Here is an 18,535-nt window from a genome sequence, read left to right as displayed (position 1 = left end):
TGAATGTAACTGTGAAACTGTATGCAGCCACACTTCAGTCCTTCATCAACCCCCAAAAAATGAGCTCAAGTAATCCAAGAAATGGACGTAGCTGCTCCTGTTATTGAGTTTTTGCCCGGGTGTGTTTGCAGACATCAGCTCATTACACATTTATGGCCGTCGCTTGTGATATTCTATTCAAACGGTCCAAATACAGTTTGTTTTTTTTTCCTTCCCTCACTGAGGCGAAGGCTTTACAGACTGGTAATCTGCTTTCCTCCCTGTAATAACGCCTGTGTTAATAATTCATGGATTAATCATCATGTGTGAATATGGAGAACGTAAACTGACAAAGTGGCACTGAAACACAGACACGAAACACTTTGGATGAAGGAAAAAGTCTGAAACATCCCAATCTGTTTTGGACATCATTTCATTTATGTTACATAAGCAAAGGAAAATGCATCAGGAGACAGCACAAAACCACATTTCCACAATATGGAGACGCAGCAGTTTAAGGAACGTCAACAACTTAAAACAGTGAAATAGCTTTACATGTCCCACTTAACATGGTGGGAGGTCCCTTTAATGGCTTTTATAACAGTCACAGCTTTGATGACAGGGGGCTTATATGCAGCAAAAGTGTAAAGAAAGATCTAAAAAAAAAAAAAAAATCTCAATACTAAATTGCATGAAATTGCTCAACAAATCTTTAATACTCTGTATCAAATCCTCAAATAGCCTACTAGCATGGAAACTGGGTCAGGAAAAAATGCTTACCCCCTTCTTCAACTAAATTAAAGTTGAAAAAAAAATCATGATACAGTAGATGCAAACAAAGCCGACAAAACAAGTAATTTTCACATTTAAAAAGGAAAGAAAATCATCACCAAACAGTTTAAGAAAATGCTGCCAGAGAGCGCTGTGCTTCTGCAAAAATCTTCCTGAATCATTTCTGTTATGTACCACAGACGCATCAGTACAAGCAAAAAGCTTGACTTATTTATGTGGATTTCATATCATCCTCTCCACTGGTTCTTCTTCAGTAAAGTGCATTCGTGCTTATTCCCATATTCATTACTGACATGCGGCCTAATTAATGTGCTAATTCTTGGCTTGTAGCTAACACATTCCTGCTTAAGACACACACACACACACACACACACACACACACACACACACACACACACACACACACACACACACACACACACACACACAGAAAATATATAGATTTGAATTCACACAAATAAAAGGTTTAATTTCAAAACCGGTTTCTGAAAGCTACATTGAATACATTAGCAACACTTTAGCTCTCAATATGTAGCATTGCTAAGCAGTACAGAACCATATAATGCATGATTTATAACACACTATAATGGTGGGGAATACAATGAATTACATGAACACAAATACTTGCAACCCCATTACAATGTGCTATAAACCCTTTAGTAAATGTGTATAAACAGTTAATAGTGGCTAAAAAAAAAAGAGGGGATCAAATCAAAGTGTTGTCAATACATGCTCTTCAAATACGCCGTCTCTAACACCAATTCTTGATTTTGTCCACAAAAACACTTGTTATGTAAGTGAAGCGCACCTCCCAGCATGATTAAACACTTTGTAAAAGTGATTATTCATTTTTTCTAAAAGAGCAGGCTTCCTGTTTTGTAATCAGCCTCTCCACATTGGCACTGCGTGGGATGTGTTCTGACCATCCATCCCTGACTGTTTTCTGTAAAATTAAACATCCTCCTGTATGAAAGAAACACGTTGCCCTTTATGCTAAACTTTAGGCAGAGGTAAGTGAGCCTTAATGCAATATTTGTGCTCTTGTGTAGAATGGATGTGATTATGGCAGGTATATCCTAATGGCAGAAGTGTGTAATTTTAACACAATGCACTGTGTGTAGCCCTAATCTTAATATCTTCCTTCTGATTTGTACACAGAGCCTCTACCCCCGTTTACCAACCTCACAGAGCAATGATAACCTGTTCTGGGATTAAAACATCCCAGCTTATATTTAAAATTTCCACTGAGCTCACACCGCAATCTTTCTTTCCAGCTATTAAGAGGATTTGTTTCTTAATTGGAGACCCACTCTCCCATTCATTTGCACCTTCTCGTTTCTCCAAGCAGTCACCTCCTGTTGTCTCTGTTTTTATTCCCTGTAGTGAGCCACCAGAATAAGTTTAGGTTTGGGGCTGACAGCAGCAGGAGTTTGGGAAACCACACAGTCTTGATTTGTTGGAGATTGAGCCACGTGATTGGCTTCCTGCGAGGACTCATGAATGGATTTGGGTGTGGGCAAGGCTGTAGACGGAGCGGCGGCGGACACCCGGGGCTCCTTCTCCTGGTGGAAGGTGCGTAACGTTTTAGTCACTCGAGAGAACATCTTTAAGGAGGAGCTCTGCTCAGTGATGGGGCAGCTGAAGAACGCCATGAAACACCTGTAAAACTACACAAACACACACACAGGATTACTGTCATAATTAGCAGAGTGGTAATTTTTGCAGTAGCTGTAACAGTAATAATAAGTTTGTTTATGGCTGTTATCAGAAACTTGCAGATGTGTATGTTTGGTTAGTAGATGAACAAGAAATGAACATGAATGCAGACGATTTTTAAGGTTAAGAGTAGAACAGTATCACAGGAGCTAATCTGAGGTCTCAGAGCCTTAAACAGGACTCGTTTAGGTAGTTTGCAGTAAAATTAAAGTATCTTTTAAGTATGACACTAATTAGTAGAAATGATAAGTGGATCATAGAGGGGGAGTAACAGAAAGTGGAAAACAATAGAAATCAAGTAAAGTGTTGATGCAGGCAGGCCACAAAGTCAACTCTAGCCAAAATCCCAGCAGATCTTATGATCTCAGCAGCAAGCTGTTTTAGTATGTCAAAAAATTTTTTGTCCTCCACTTGTCCACTTTCCCTTTTATTTATTTTTAAGACATACTTCAGAAAGACTGGAGAAGTGTTGCACAGTACTGGAAATCCTAAACCTATTAATAATAATAATAGTAGTAGTAGTAGGAGTAGTAGCAGTGTTCAGATAGTAGTACTTATTTTAGCTTTTGGGAGCTTGTCCAGTTCTGAATGACAGCAAACTCAAAGAAACCACTCTGAGTTCAATTGAAGTTTGCACTGAGTACAAAAACTGCAAAAGCCAACACAGCAAAATAACAAGAAAAAACTGCTATAAAATAATAGTAAAGATTTAGCAGTAACACTGATGCAAAAAAATTATATTGTATTATATTGTATAACGATATTATAATATATTAATAATGTAATAAATTATTGCTACTATATTCAACAGTATGCATTATTATCAACATTAAGGATAACAGTAATATTCTGTCAGTACAATGCTACTGTTGAATGTGTGAGTACTACTAAAAGAGTACTACTTTTATGTTTGAGGAGCATTGATCATAATTTAAAATCAGAGCAACGGGGAGGGTAGAAAACAGCAGTCTAATACAACACAAGAATTTCGTTTCAAAAAGTATCGTACTGATGAACAGTGCATCATTGTGGGGATGGAATCATTAATATATTAGGGGGCAGAAAGAGCAGTTGTGTTACATACACGTTGTGACTGGATGTTGCACAGATAGAAGATGGTGAGAAATAAGGGGAAGTTTGCATTTGGATCCTTTCAAGTTTTCTGTCTTCTGCATGTTTTGAGTCCAGCAGGCATCCCCTGGATAAACGTAGTGTACTTAGTATACGCTCCAGTTCCACATGTATACTTAAAGTCTACTACATTTCCCCAGGGTGCTGCAGATCAAACAGGCGTGCTGCGTGAAACGTGACACCTCGACATGCAGTTTCCTCCAGCATGTTAGCACCCTTTGAAAATAAAGACACCCACTGATTGATATGACAAATGAGACCAGTTTATAGTGCTTTTTAACTAAGACACTTGAGCAGTTGGCTGATAATTCATCATATGAGCCAATTAATTTCTGCTACCCTGAGGAAATTATGCAGCTTTCAAAATTAGCTCTCTGCTTTAAATCTTCTCGTGTCTAAATCCCAGTCTGTTAATCAACTGGGGAGATGTGCCTGAGGCTGGGGGAAAAAAAAAATATGTTGGTTTGAAAGCAAAACCCCAGAGGAAACAGAAAGGCTAGATGTGAGAAATGTGGGTGAGAAGGAGAAAATGGAGAGGAATAGAGAAACAGGAGGACAAGCTGACGTCAGGAAGGGATTACAGCAGAGATCAGACACAGACTGGGATCTTTAGACTGATAAGTGACCAAATCCTTGCCTGCCACTCCAAACCCGTGTGAACGATTAGCACAAATGAACATGTGATACCGCCCTGATGCGATGTGTGGTCTTTTATACAAGAGGGTTGGTTTAGTTTCAGAGTGGTGGGTGGGAGTTATGATGTGAGGGTTATTTTATTTCGCTCAGTAACACAGTTGGCGGTGTGTTTTTCACCCCTGACAGGTGTCTGGAGCTTTTTCTTTGCAGTACAGTCTCAAAAACAAAAGCCAGGCAGGTGTTATTAGTAGTAGGACTGCCATATGGTTGCAGTTCTTTTCATACTGATAGACATTTGTGGGTTATATAATAAGTCTTTTAGCTGTAGCAGTGCACTTTTATACAGCACAGTGACAGGTTTGGACAAACTGCCACATTCATTTTTTACTTTTACTTTCTACAGAACAAAACTACTGAATTCAAAAGTATGAAATAACACATGGATATATTAATAAAGTGTAAACAAACAAAAGTATCTTATAGCATCATTTCTATTGCACTATTCAACTAGGGTGTTACAGTATTTTATGGCAAAAGGTGAATAAAGAGATAGTTGCTTATTTTTTCCAAGGCAAATTGGAAAACTGTCCAAACTTCTTCTAAGAGTTTCTTATGCCGCAAAGGAGTTCACAAGACACTAATACTAAATATTCTGAAGATAATTACAGAAGAAATAATATTTTACGATCTTTTTTACAGCCAGAAAGCAGCGCAGAAAGGTAAAGGTATCCATGCAGAGTGCTGGAAGATGCAGGAAACTGTCAGCATACATAAAAGAACAAAAGTTAGGTAGCACAAACTCATGAAAAGGTTTGAATAGTCCATGTTTGTCAAACAGTGTAGGAAGATTTGTTTCTCCTATTATTTATTTATTTTTTTAGGACCATCAAAGTGATTGTCCCAATCAGAAAATTGTGTCTCCATTGGGCCATGACATTGTTTTTTTTTTTTTTTAAAAAAAGACCTACTTGTGTGATAGGCTGTTGACATACTAATAATTGTTATATTTATATGCTTGTCTTTAGTTACCATCTTGGTATTTTTAATACTTTGGCTCAGCTCATGATCATTGCCATTTGTAATGACGTCAACCACAAACATTATCCCTGGACAATCAATCTGTAGTGTTTCTTTAGCTCATTGTTATTCAGCGTTTGGAGGATATTTCTCCAAATGCAAACTGTTTTCCTCCTACTTATCACCTTAGGAGCTCTCATAAGATGCTGTGCATCGAATCCACTATAATTTGGCCTCGTCTTGGAAAATGTCATCCTTTGAAATTATGTCACAAGAAGCAGCTTATGGTAGGGAGTTCTGTGAATATGGCTCCTGGACTTGAGGTTTTCCAGCTACCACATCTTTGTGAATGCATGTTCTCTTAATGTGTGGTTTCTGCTGTGAAGGAGTGGGGCTGTTTGTGATGCTCTTGGAGATTTATTCACAAATCAAGGCAACATTTAACCACCATGATGACCACAACATCCCGCAGTGACACAATTCCACCTGGTTGGCGCTTCCATTATTTTATTCATAAATCCATGCATCCATCCATTTTCTTCAATTGAGGGTCATGATTGGACTGGAGCCTATCCCAGGTGGTATAAGGTGAGAGGCAGGGTACACCCTGGACAGGTCACCAGTCTATCACAGGGCTAACTATTCCATTATTCGTCAATCTTTTTTGCAACATTTCTGTTAAGTTTTACTTATTTTTTCTTCACTGTGAAATATCAGATATGTAATTTCAACTTCAGTATAGTTCTTTAGTAAAAATACAGCAATGTGATCGATCAGATTCTTTCAGAAGATGTTTGTTCTTCACAGATGTTGGTGTCTTAAATCCAGATTTAATGGGGAAAAAATTCACAAAAACATTTTCATTATTCTATATTGTATACCAGGGTACATCTCTGGATCTTTGAGTATTCATGAGAAAACACAAATGACATTTAAGGTGTGAAGAAATAATGACAGTCTGTATTATATCAAAGGTCACAGAGGTAGTTTGCTAGTAAAAAAAAAAATTAAACAAAACCTCTGCAAAACAAAGTTATGCAAGTTTGAAATTTGTATATATATAAAATATTTGTAATTTTGGATTACAGGTCTGCTTTCCTCTTTTTTTAACTTCAGTCCTCTGAAAATACACTTTGTTTTTTTGTTTTTAAGAGATAACATGGTCATTGCATGTCACTAAAAAGCCGTCAGGTAGAGAAATTTTTATTAAAGATATAAGATGTTTTGACTTTGCAAGAGACCATTTTCTCACTGAAAAATTCAAAAACAGCTTCAAAAAAGTAGCTGCAAAAATGCACAGCAGGAATCGTCGGTACTGAACAGGCCGATCATGATAGTTGTCGGACATGTCAACGCAACGTGTCGTTGCATTTGTAAGGAGATACATGTCAGGTTACGCCATAGGTTATGGTGCAGGATTTCAGAGGGGTTTGCAGTTATGATGCAGGTTATGACGTTGATTTCCCGCTGAAGCATGAACCCCCAGTCAGTGGTACGACTTGATGTATATTCTTGGATCCTTTACACTGTAAGGAAAAAAAAATGTCAAACAGAAAATACCCTGGTAATTTTCTACTAGTGTAATATTTATTTATTTGGGGGGGTTGTTGTTTGTTTGTTTGTTTGTTTTTAAAACTGAATTTTGCAGATATTGCTATAAATGTAAAAACAGAAAAAAAAAAACAAACCTGAAAAAGTCATGTTACAAAATACACAATTTTTTTAAAAAGTTAAAAATTTATACAAAAAATTTATTCATATTAATATAGGACATTATACTGTATTTATAGTGATTTTTTTTTTAAAAAATTATTATTAGTGTAGATGAAGTTAAAAAGAGAAACTCCAGTAGTGTTCAAATTAAGATCATAAAAATAATCTCATTCAGGAAACAGTGAGATACACAACTATGAGAAGAACCTCAGTGAAATGAAACACTAATTAAAGTTTAAAAATTTATATATAAAAACAGCTCTGTGGTGACAAAAAAAAAAATCCCAGTGTCATATAAATGATCAGTGCAAACCTTAAGTACATCTTGTCAGATAAAAGATTAGCAGCAGTCTGCAGCCTGAATTTATTCCAAAAATCAAAGGTCTCAATTTGCAAAGTTATATTCAGTTTGATTACCATTAGTTACAGAACAAAGAAGGCGTACTCACTTTCTTATGTGATTGAAATAAGACTGAAGCCCACTGTATTTTTATTCATTTTAGCGTGATGTCAGGTAGATAAAGAGTGTGTGGCTGCTTTTGTTTGCAGAGGCTGCAACAGAAGACAATAAACTCTTTGTAATGTAAGAAGTGCTTTTTTCTGAGTCCATTTGGGCTGAGCACTTGTGTGCTTGACACAATTAACTGTTAATATGCACATCATGTATTAGATCAGGCCAAAATAATATCTATTTGTTATTTATTTGATTAAATCTTTTAACACATTAATTTGTTATCACTTGAAAGTTGTAACTGATGAAGGTGACGAAGATGACGAGGCTGTTAAAGTTTATTTCAGAAATGGTAGTTCATGAGTCATGTTGTAGATGTAGCCTCAAGGTGGGGTCCGTCTATCTTGTGGGTGACATGTTGCTACTGTGAGCACCCAGGGTCCCTCGGTCCCTCGGTCAGATCTGCCCATCATTTGTGACTGAGATGGTGAAGACTAAAATACTCAGCTTCAGCTCAGGGCTTCAAATACAAGAATTGCAAGCTAATAGTTGGTATCACGATAGCTACCTCCATCTTTTAGATGGCCTCTGACATGACAGGTTTTTGTCAGTAAAAACCCAGTAAAGATGATAATTCAGACCACTGTCTGAATTATCATGAAACTATGGGAGGGAATGTACAAAAATCCACTCATTCATGGATCACGTCATGAGAGTGTTAAATTGGTCATTTCATCTGTGATCCATTCAATCCACAATGTTTTGCAGAATAAGGTTTCTTGATGCAAAATACAGGGAATAGTCCAAACATCTACCCTCCTCTCCAAGATACACATCACAAAGCAATCTAGGGATGGAAATGACACTTTCTGCAGAAACAGGCTGGAAAACGTTGCAGCTGAGGTCCAGGTTGTGAATCTGCACAGCGCTTAAAGTCTTCAACTCGCCTCAACACATTGCTGCCATAGTTATGGGCTGGGAGGAACTGAAGACTGAAAGCGCCACACAGCGCAGCCTCCGGCGCGGCCTCTCGAGCGCTTATCTGCAGCCCTGAAAATTCAATTAGCTGCTAAATCATCACATACAAACCGAAAAACTTTGCCATGGTAGTAGGTCAGCCATCAAAGACGGTTAAATGTCTCACAAGCTCAAAAGTGACAACTTGAACACCTGAACGACAGACTGAGGCAGAAGCAGATAAAAGGAGACAGAGGCAGATAAAAGAGTGTTTGTGTGAACACGTGTGGGCGGTGGGGGAGAAAGGTCACCGCAGTGTTGTGTCGCTCGCTGATAGTAACATGCTAATCAAAATCAAAGCTACGCTACCTTTGCGAGATTAAAAAGGACTTTGACCTTTACTCCTCCTCCCCCCCGTCACCTTTTCCCACCTTTCTTTCATCCACATGTCTTGTATTTCCAACTTTTACTAGATTTCTGTCATTTCTTCTTCACTGCCAATCTAAAATATTTATTTTCATGAGTCAAGGTTTCTCTTTTTCCTCCTTTCAACATCCATCCTTTACCTCCAGCTTGTTACAGCTTTTCTCCTTTTCTCCCCTCCTTACACCTTAGATTTTCTTTCCCCCCTTTTCTTGTGTCAGCTTCAATTCCCTTCTGTCATTTTCTACCTGTTTTCTTTTACTCTTTCATGTTTGATTTCATTTTTTCCTTTTCCCAGGCCAACTTTTGGTTTTTTTTCTCCCCAATCAACACGTTTGAATCCCTCACATTTCCCTCTTTTTTTCTTATAATCCACTGAGTTGTCACGAGGTATTAAAAAAAGTAATAGTTCTGCTGAGCTTTGGAGGTCACCACCACTCATGAAAATGCAACGCAGTGTGTCTGAATCCCGTCAAAAACTGTCCTACCATAACAGATTAACAAAACACTGTGGGTCACTGTACAAAGTACTGAAGGAAAACATCAAATGATAGCTGAATTTAAAATTACATATAATCACAGATGACAGGAGATGACAGAAGATAATCTGGCAAGAATACAAATGGATGAGATGCATTACAGTTGATGCTTCCTTAGTTTGGGTGTTACTGAGAGCTTGTTAGTTGAGAAAAAAAGAAAAAAAAAAGTTTCCAAGCTTTATAAATTACTATGAGAAACTACTGAGTGATTGTTGGGACCGTCAGCACTCTACGTGTTGAGCACTTTATTAGGAGCTTCCACTTTTGAACAGAATTTGGCAAGAACAGCAGTGTCAACAGCTCACACTCTTCCTGGTGTTGCTGTAAAGGTGTGAGCAAAGTTTTCTTGGCAGAGTTTGTATCCCTTAACACCAGTGGGTTCAGTACCACAGCCTGAGCTTCCCTGCTGATTACATGCAACCCTTAATGGCCAGAAATGTAAAGTTATTGAGCTGGTGAGACAGTTTTCCCAACTCATCGCATACTTTGACCCCTTGGTGTCACATGAGATTCATTTTTCAACTTGCAGAGTTTCTGATAGTTTTGATGCCTAAACTAAGAACAAAGTGCTGCCCCACCCCTCCAATCTCATAATATTTAGTTTGCCACTCTTTAAATGGTGTCTGCTATCTCAAATCATTCACTATTGCCGCAGCTGGCATCAAGGCACCAATGTCAAAGTATATCTCTGTGACAGAAGCAGCATCTGACATATTAGACTCCCTAGGATGAATGAACGTCCTTTCCTTAAATGCTTATCCAATCTAGGGCTACATGGGGGCTGGAGCCTGTCCCACAGCAGAAGGCAGTCTGTCACAGAGCTAACACAGAGTGAGGACAGAGGACACTTCCCTGGTGGCTACACATGTTTGGAACGCCATAAATGCAACAAGCAGCTGATATGAGCAGAGTGAGAGCGTAAATGAGTAATCAATGTTTAAACTGGAATTGGGGGGAGGGGGGTGTCATGTGGACACAGGTAAAACAAGGAAGACCCCCACCACCTGTCAGAGTTGAACCCAGGACTGAGGCAACATTACTACATTGCTGACCACTGCACCACTTATCTTTTTTTCACTTACTCTGCAGGGCAGGGAGGTGAGTCCCAAATGGACTTTTGATGTCCAACACCCAGGGACCATCTGACATGACCTGCTCCAGGGACAGTAGCAGGTGAGGAGTGTGCCTGGTATGGTACACCTGTCAAACTATAATACAGGTGTCCTAAGATAAGCTCAGGGAGGACATAAACCTCCCCTGGAAAAGAAGGGCAAAAACTCGCTTGCTCTTGCTTGTCAGTGTGAATATGGATGAATGTGCTGCAGATAAATCTGCAGAAATTATTCAGCGCAATCATGTCAAAGGAATATTTCTTGCTTGATAGAGGCAAAAGGGGACTTTACCCATTGTGAGTCTGGTGCTCCTAAAAAGGTGCTCAGTTAGTATGGTGATATGGTGAAGTCACAGCATAAATTTCCTGAGCTCCAGGAAACTGATTTTTTTTGTTCCCCTTGTAACAAAAAAAAAATGGCTAAAGTGATCCTCTCTGTGCTGCTCTGATTTGTTTACAGTTATTAAACTAATCTACTAATGACTGCCTTGAAGACTTTTCTATGGTGAAATTTCTAAAAAGCACTTTGAAGTTTGATCTGCTGTCATTTAGGAAAAGCAGTGGCAGTAACCAGATTACCTCCTTTCTTTTCCTTCGTCCTTAAATGTCACTGATGTGTATCACAGCTGCACAGGGGGGTGCGGTGGGGGTGTTTTATGACACCATTAGAATATTAATAATACTATCTTTGTGTGCATGCGTCTCTTCATGTGTGTTCAGCTGAAGGTGTAAATGAGGAGACAGCAGAGGGCGAGTGGAGGTCTGCTCACTCCTTATCCCTCCTCTAGTTTGGCTCTTTGCTAGTGTTCTTGTCAGTGCTGGTAGCATGAGACAGTACCTGTAGCCCATTCAGGTTGCCAACAGGATGGCACATCCATATGTGCCATCACATTGTGCCATCACAATGTGGTGCGTCTCCCTGCACAGTCTGCACAGTCTCCCTGCACAGTCTAAAGAGTATGGAGGCGATGCCAGGAGGCAGGCTGTTACATGAGGAGAGCTGGAGGGGGCTGTAGAAGGGCTTCAACCCAGTAGCAGGACCGGTATCTGCTCCCTTGGGCTGAGAAAAGCAAGAGAGCACTGCCAGAGCCCTACAGAATGACCCTATTTGCATGTTTCTGACCAAACTGTCGGGGAAAGAATCCACGAGTGTGGCATGATGCGCCAATACCCTTTAGTGGGACCTGTAATACCCAGCAGCACCATGCAGCTCAGCTGGCATTCAGAGACTTCACAACTGGCAGATTAGCCACTGGTGCCACATTCTCATCACAGATAATGTTGCAGTCATCATAATGTTTGTTATGGCATCTCCAGACTCACTCAAGCATGTCACATATACCCAGTGTGAACCTGCTCTTATTTGTGAAGAGAAGGGAAGGGGTGCCATCGGCAGACCTGAATGCTGATCTCTTTTTTGGGGATGTTGTCTTGTTGTTGCCTCTCCAGTGCACCTGTTCTCACTTTTATTTGCACCAAGCAGGTGAAATGGAGTCACAGTGGTTTGTGCGTCCTAACTGGACAGACTGATATCCCTGTAGTTTAACTAACATTACATAACTGCGATGATCAAGCGTTCCCTTAAATTTTTATGAGTAGCGTAGAAAAAAAAAACATGACCCAAATGCTTTCTAATGTAGCTGTGAGTATGAAGTATATGAAGGCATCTGAGTGATAATTAATCTGCAGTGTTGTTACCTCTTGCATTGTTATTACAAGTGAGTAGTTAACACTGTTGCCTCCCAGCAAGAAGGTTGCAGATTTAAACCTGGGTGTAAAAGCATTTTATCCCATTTAGATACAGTTACTATTTCTTTCTCTAACAGATCATTTTGGGCCTTTTGTACAATGAATTATCTTGAGAATATTAACGAGAAAATTAATGTGGCTTCAGGTCAGGTAGTTTATGGAATTACTGGGAATTAGCCAGAGCTGATATAAATGGCTGTCGGCATTGTTCACTTTAATAAGCACACACACTGAACAATGATCTGCTAAGTATTTTTTTCTGCAGTGATTTGCTTGAAAAAATAGCAAGGCAGGATAAAAGTTTGATAGTAGATTATTTAGCCTTGAAAATGGAGTAAAAGTGTTGGTGTTTTGCTCATTTGAAAGCCACAATTCTAAAACCTACACATGGCAGTTCAAAGATATGTTAGGGTTGCAAAAAAGATGCTGCCTTGACCGTCAGCATGTAGAACGCAGAACAACTGAGGTAATACAGAGGACAATGTACAAGACAACAGTCGGAGACAAAAACATGCACTTGAGGACTGTGTGAAAAACAACAAAACACGGATATCCATAAAATTTTTAAAAAGTCGCAAAGAAACTGCAGCAAGTCGGAGAAACATCAGGAGTGCAGTCAACTTCAAACAACGAGCACTGAGCAACTGATATGATAGAGCTGAACCAGTTAGGTTCTTAGTAGATACACCCAGCTAGTCATTAAGACTCACTGAACTGACACCAAATTCAAGCATTCTTTAAGTCATACAAATAAAAACCCTCCACATCTGTTACCCATGCATACATTTACAATGACCCATCCAAACCCTATGTGAAAAAGTAACTGCCCCCTAAACCCAATAACTGGTTGTACCACCCTCGGCCGCAAGAACTGCAATCAAGTGTTGTGATAACTGGCAATGAGGGTTCCACTGGAGAAATTTTGGCCCACTCTTGTTTACAGAATTTTTTTTAATTGAGGCACACTGAAGTGTTTTCCTGCATGAATGGTCTGTTTGAGGTCATGCAAAAGCATCTCAATCAGATTTAAGTCCAGACTTTGACTAGGCCACTCCAGAATCTTCATTTTGTTTTCTTTTGAGCCATTCAGAGGTGGACTTGTTGGTTTATTAGATTATTGTCCTGCTGCATAACCCATGTCCACTTGAGTTTTAGGGCACAAACTGATGGCTGGACATTCTCCTTCAGGATTTTCTGGTAGGGAGCAGAATTCATGGATGCATCAATAACAAGCCATCCAGGTCCTGAAGTAGTAAAGAGGCCCCAGACATCACACCACCGCTGCTGCCATGCTTAATTTCGTGTTAGTTTTATGCCAGATGTAATGGGACATTCTGCTGTTGAGACAAAAAGTTCAACTTTTGTCTTGTCAGTCAACAGAATATTTTCCCAAAAGTCTCGGGGATCATCAAGAGATGAATCTTTGTGTTATTTTTGGTCAATAGTGGTTTTCTCCTTGGAACTCTCCCATGGATGCCATTTTTTTGCCCAATGTCTTGTTGACTCATGAAATCTGACCTTAACTGAGTCAAATGAGGCCTGCAGCTCTTTGGATGTTGTTCTGGCTTCTTTTGTGACCTCCTGGACGGGTCACTGAGGCCCTCTTGGAGTAATTTTGGTAGTAGTTTGGGAAGGTTCACAACTATTCCAAGTTTTTTCCATTTGTACATAACAGGCTCTCACTGTGGTTCACTGAAGTCCCAAAGCCTTAGAAGCGGCTTTGTAACCCTGTTACTTTTTCACATAGACCCAGATAGGTTTGGATGGCTTTTGGTCTTAATAAATGGAATCATCCTTTTAAAACCGCATTTTGTATTTATTTGGGTTATATTTTTCTAATCTGAAACACAAATATGCAAAAAAATGAATAAAACAATAATAATAATAACAATCAGGAAGAGGGCAAATGTATTTTTCCGGCACTATATAAATATCAGTCAAGCGGAGTGAGACTTGCAGGTTTTTGAAGATTGCACCAACCAAAGCTGAAGATTAAACTGCAGGTAGAAGTAGGGCTAAAAGATTTGAAAACATCAATATTTTATGGTTCCAACTTTTAAATGCGTGAATTTGCTTCGCTGCCTTTCAGTAATTTTGATCATTTAGAAGTTTGGGATGTTGGTTTGACATTTAAAATGGTGTTACTTTAATCTTAGAGTAGATCCAATAAAACACATTTGTGCCATCAGAGCTGTAAAAATATCACAGTTTAGTTTAGACCAGTGGTTCTCAAATCCAGGCCTCGTGGCCCAGTGTCCTGCAGGTTTTAGATGAGTCCCTGATTCAACACACCTGAATCAAATGGCTGAATTACCTCCTCAGTATGCAGTCAGGTTCTCCAGAGTCCTGCTAATGACTTCTATATTTGACTCAGGTGTGTTGAAGCAGAGACACATCTAAAACCTGCAGGACACTGGGCCACGAGGCCTGGATTTGAGAACCACTGGTTTAGACATAGCTTCCAGGTCTGAAAAGGGTCACATGTTGCATTTTTCTTTTTTGTTTTCACCGAAAAAAAAATGTTGCCATTTAATTTTAATGTTGTGTAGGAAGTGCCACATAATGATTTGTTTCAGTAGAGCTACCTGCTTTTATTTCTGCATAAATTAGGCACCATAAACTGTATGATTGCATCTCCAAAATGTCAACATCATCCAACCCAAACAAATTCTAAGTTTGTATGTTCATTTGTGTGCCCGCTAAAGATGCAAGCCTAAAGTGAATTATATAAAAAGACTTCTAATTTTCCCATGGTCGACATGTTTTACAAGAGGAAGAAGCATAAAGAGACGCAGAGAGAGATGCTGGCAAAAAGAAAAAACCCTGTGTCACTAAGAAACAAAAAGAACAATCCCTCAGAGAAATGCAGTAACACTCACCTGTTTGTTCATGAATATATAGATGAAGGGGTTGAAGACAGTGGACAATTTGGCCAGCAGTGATGGCATGATGGTCACCTCTGGAGTCAAAAGATCATGGGGGCCAAAGGTTGCAAGCAGAGCTGCCACACCATAAGGCAGCCAGCAGACCAGGTAGCACACCACCATGGTGACAACCATCAGCAGCACCCGCTGCTCTCGGCGACGGGTCACCACCGAAGTCACACTGCGGACCTGACACAGAGAAAAAGAAAAAAAAAAAAACTTTATTGATCTATTAGCAAGAAAGCAGTGCTACTGCAGTTTCAGCAGACAGTTTGTTTCCCTGCATGTCAGTACCAGCCTGACCAATTAGAAAGCTACCATACCTCCCTCACAACACCATCACTCAAAGCTGCAAAAACCCACCTAAAACCAAAGTGCAAACATTAATTTTCAAAAACAAGAGTTTGTCAAACACAGCCAGAAAATTTGAGAATTTTTTTAAAGACTAGAACCCGAGGATCATGAGAAAAGATCCAAATTGTGGTCCTGAATAACCTGTGACAGAGAAAAAAACCCAGCAGCATGATGTACATTGAATTCAATCAATTAGCAGGAGCCACAGTGGAGAACAGCAGCAAAGGCAATATTGTATTTTATTAGCAACAGCAGAGACTAATGTATGTGGTTTAATAAGCTGGAATTCATAGCTCCATCATACATAAAAGAAGATGATATTTCAGTCAGATGAGGATTCACTCAAGCAGTGGACATACTGAAAGACAGATTTGAGGCTTGAGACAGTAAACCGAGACTCTACCCTACCACAATCTGAATCCAGACCTTGAAGACTTCTCCAGCAACACTGACATTGATCTAGAGAGGCAGCTTCCAAATGAGTAGCTGTCCAATTTATTTCTTTTTTCTTTTTTGAAACCTCAATCTCTTGTCTGGTTGAAAAATACTTCACTAACCTTAAATTGAAGGACTGAAGAGGGGGAATAAAAGTTTCTTACTTGTATTTAATTTTCTTCATACTAACTTTTCAAGGTGTTTATGAACTCACAAAGAAAGGAGGCATCCTTGTGTTCCTAAATTCATTTTCTCTTCCAAGATGACAAAACTAAATCACAGCAGCAGCACACCTTTTTACAGACAAACAGAACAAAGTGCACCATCTGAAAAACTCAACATAAGGAGACAAAGGCATTAACTGTGAGACTTGCACATGTCCACACGAGGTTTCTATTCTGGTTCAGTCGTATGTTAGGACGTTGACGTTTCACTAGTTCTTCAATTTTACCAAATAGCAGGGGGGGGAACACTAAGATGAAATGCTGCCCCCTGAAATGAGCCTATGAGCATGAACCTGCCACCTCTCTGAATCCCTGCTGCTTCCTCTTGTTATCGTCTTCTCTGCTCTAACTGGAAGCACTCATGCTTATTTATATACCTAAACCGCAACTGACCTTCTGACTGACAGCCAGAGAGAAGAATTATTATAGATTAATTAATCTATTGACAGAACCCTTGAGATAACAGCTGAATGGGATTTATGAAAATTGTCATTGACTGGAGCTGCAAAAGGCTGGACTGACGTTTAAACCTGCACAATCAGGCCTTCTTCTGCCAACATAAATATTGCATTCTGAAACTCCTAAATATTCATACATAAAGCAAAATCATTTAAAAGTCAGAAATAAACAGAGGTGGCAGGGAGATGGAATCAAAGTTTGTAGATGTGCAGATGCAGCTCTGTGGTAGGTGCACATTTTTGGATACAGAGTTGTGATGAGAGGAGCTGTAACCAGGGCTTAAGCCAGAAAGGCACAGATTTGAAACAGAAATATGAAACAAAGAGTGATAAAGGTGATGCAGGAAGATGATTTAACTGCAAAATCACACAAGTGCTCAGCCGGCTTGTTTTTATACAGGAATATGACCAGAACCAGATGAGCGGAGTCCTTTATTGCAAACAGATTTTGTCCCTGACAAGTTGCGCACATTGTCAGAGATTGACAATGTGTTGCAATCTGTCTTTGTTTATAAATCAGACTGCAAATATTGGAAAACCTTCACCAATCTGTCTGGGAGTGATTGCAGTAAGTCAGAGTCAGACAGGTTGCCTCCCAGAAGGTCTTGCGATTAAAAGTGATTGCCCAGAGGTTGTTTGTTTTTTGGTTTTTTTTTTAACTCTAGTGTGACTGTGCCATTAGTGATACTGCATTCATCTTAGTGTCTAAAATTTATAATCCAAATTTTGTTGATGCAACCTTTATTTTAAAACAGGTACTAATGTGATCAGTTAGTGCAGATGAGCACTTTAGTGGCGATTAAATCCCAGTCCATTCAAGAGCTGTGAAAATATTTCTGGGTTTAAACCTTGGGGTCACTGGTTTGTACAACATGCAATCTGTTTGTGACAAATCTCAAATTACTTGTGTTTGGGCCTGTACTGTTAAAACTGCCAGTTTGTCCATTACGTGTTAATTGTCGAGCTGGCAACTGTGAAAAATTATCAAATTATCATTATCATCTTCCGTGAGCAAACTGCAGCCTCTCAAGCCATGTGACAGCTGCTGTGTCAGCTGGACGAGGAGGATGTTTGAAGATTATTACAAGCCTCTACCCCCCTGAAGCATGGAGCTGTTTTTTTTTTTTTTTTTTAAAGGCAGAGCATGCTAGAAAAACTCATGTTTAGAGATGTGACAGTGTCAGGTCAGATATGGAGCACACAGTGTCACACAATTAAGGGCACGCTCCATCGTGTTGCTGGGTTGATGGTTATCAATGGATGCAGATTGCATAGAAGCAGAATGCATGTATGAGCATCTCTAGCTTCTCTTTAGAAATGATGGATCTGAACTTACTAATTTAAAAAAAAAAAAAAAATTCATAGATGGTTCAAAAGAAAAATACATCCAGATGTTAATAAATTGTGTCTAATGTTATAAGTAGAAATTATTTTTAAAATGCTTTAAAGTGTAGTAAGTAAAAAGTGCCTGCACTGTGGTACAAAGGGCAAAATTACAATTCAGTCCTTCTGGTCATTTGTCCTGTGCAAAAGGAATTCAACAAGCAGTCTATGCATCTGTAATTCCTGAATGGATGCAAAGTCCAGACCTGACTGTCCATTATACTGAAGGGGCTGAAGGATGAATGTGATTAGAGGTGTACAGTTGTATGCAGAGCAGAAGATTCAGTGTGCATCCTGAATTTTAAATCTCCGCCTCTTCAGGGGAGGAGATGAGAAGTTCTTGTGGTAACGAGTGCAAACAGTTTAAAGCCCAAGCTGCAAATTTAGGCAGCATGTCTTCCAAAAATCTAATATTTTGTTTTGTTTAATATTAGACTTAGATAACTTGAGTAAATACAAAATGCTGACATACTTTTTCACAGCACCGTACAATGACACCTGTCCCGCTATAACTACTCTGAGCTTGGTTCAGCTAACATATCG

The 18,535-nt window shown here is 39.3% G+C and overlaps 1 protein-coding gene across 2 annotated transcripts in view; it reads right to left on the bottom strand.

Annotated features, from left to right (window-relative positions):
- Positions 1-453: 453 nt before the first annotated feature.
- The window catches only part of tmtopsb (teleost multiple tissue opsin b), a 38,196-nt gene continuing 20,114 nt past the window's right edge, over positions 454-18,535 (bottom strand). The window contains exons 3-4 of one of the 2 annotated variants that reach the window (XM_030756750.1): positions 15,094-15,327; positions 454-2,438 (exon numbers count right to left, since the gene is read on the bottom strand). In XM_030756750.1, the coding sequence (XP_030612610.1) occupies positions 2,142-2,438; positions 15,094-15,327 (531 nt within the window). In that variant the 3' untranslated portion in view covers positions 454-2,141. Of the gene's footprint in view, positions 2,439-6,682; positions 6,798-15,093; positions 15,328-18,535 lie in introns of those variants that run through there. The other variant, XM_030756751.1, reaches the window with a different exon arrangement.

This window comes from Archocentrus centrarchus, chromosome 20, assembly GCF_007364275.1.
Source record: "Archocentrus centrarchus isolate MPI-CPG fArcCen1 chromosome 20, fArcCen1, whole genome shotgun sequence".
In the NCBI taxonomy this organism is placed as follows: Eukaryota; Metazoa; Chordata; class Actinopteri; order Cichliformes; family Cichlidae; genus Archocentrus; species Archocentrus centrarchus.
The sequence above is the reverse complement of the archived record's forward strand: the minus strand, read 5'-3'. Positions and strand labels throughout refer to the sequence as shown.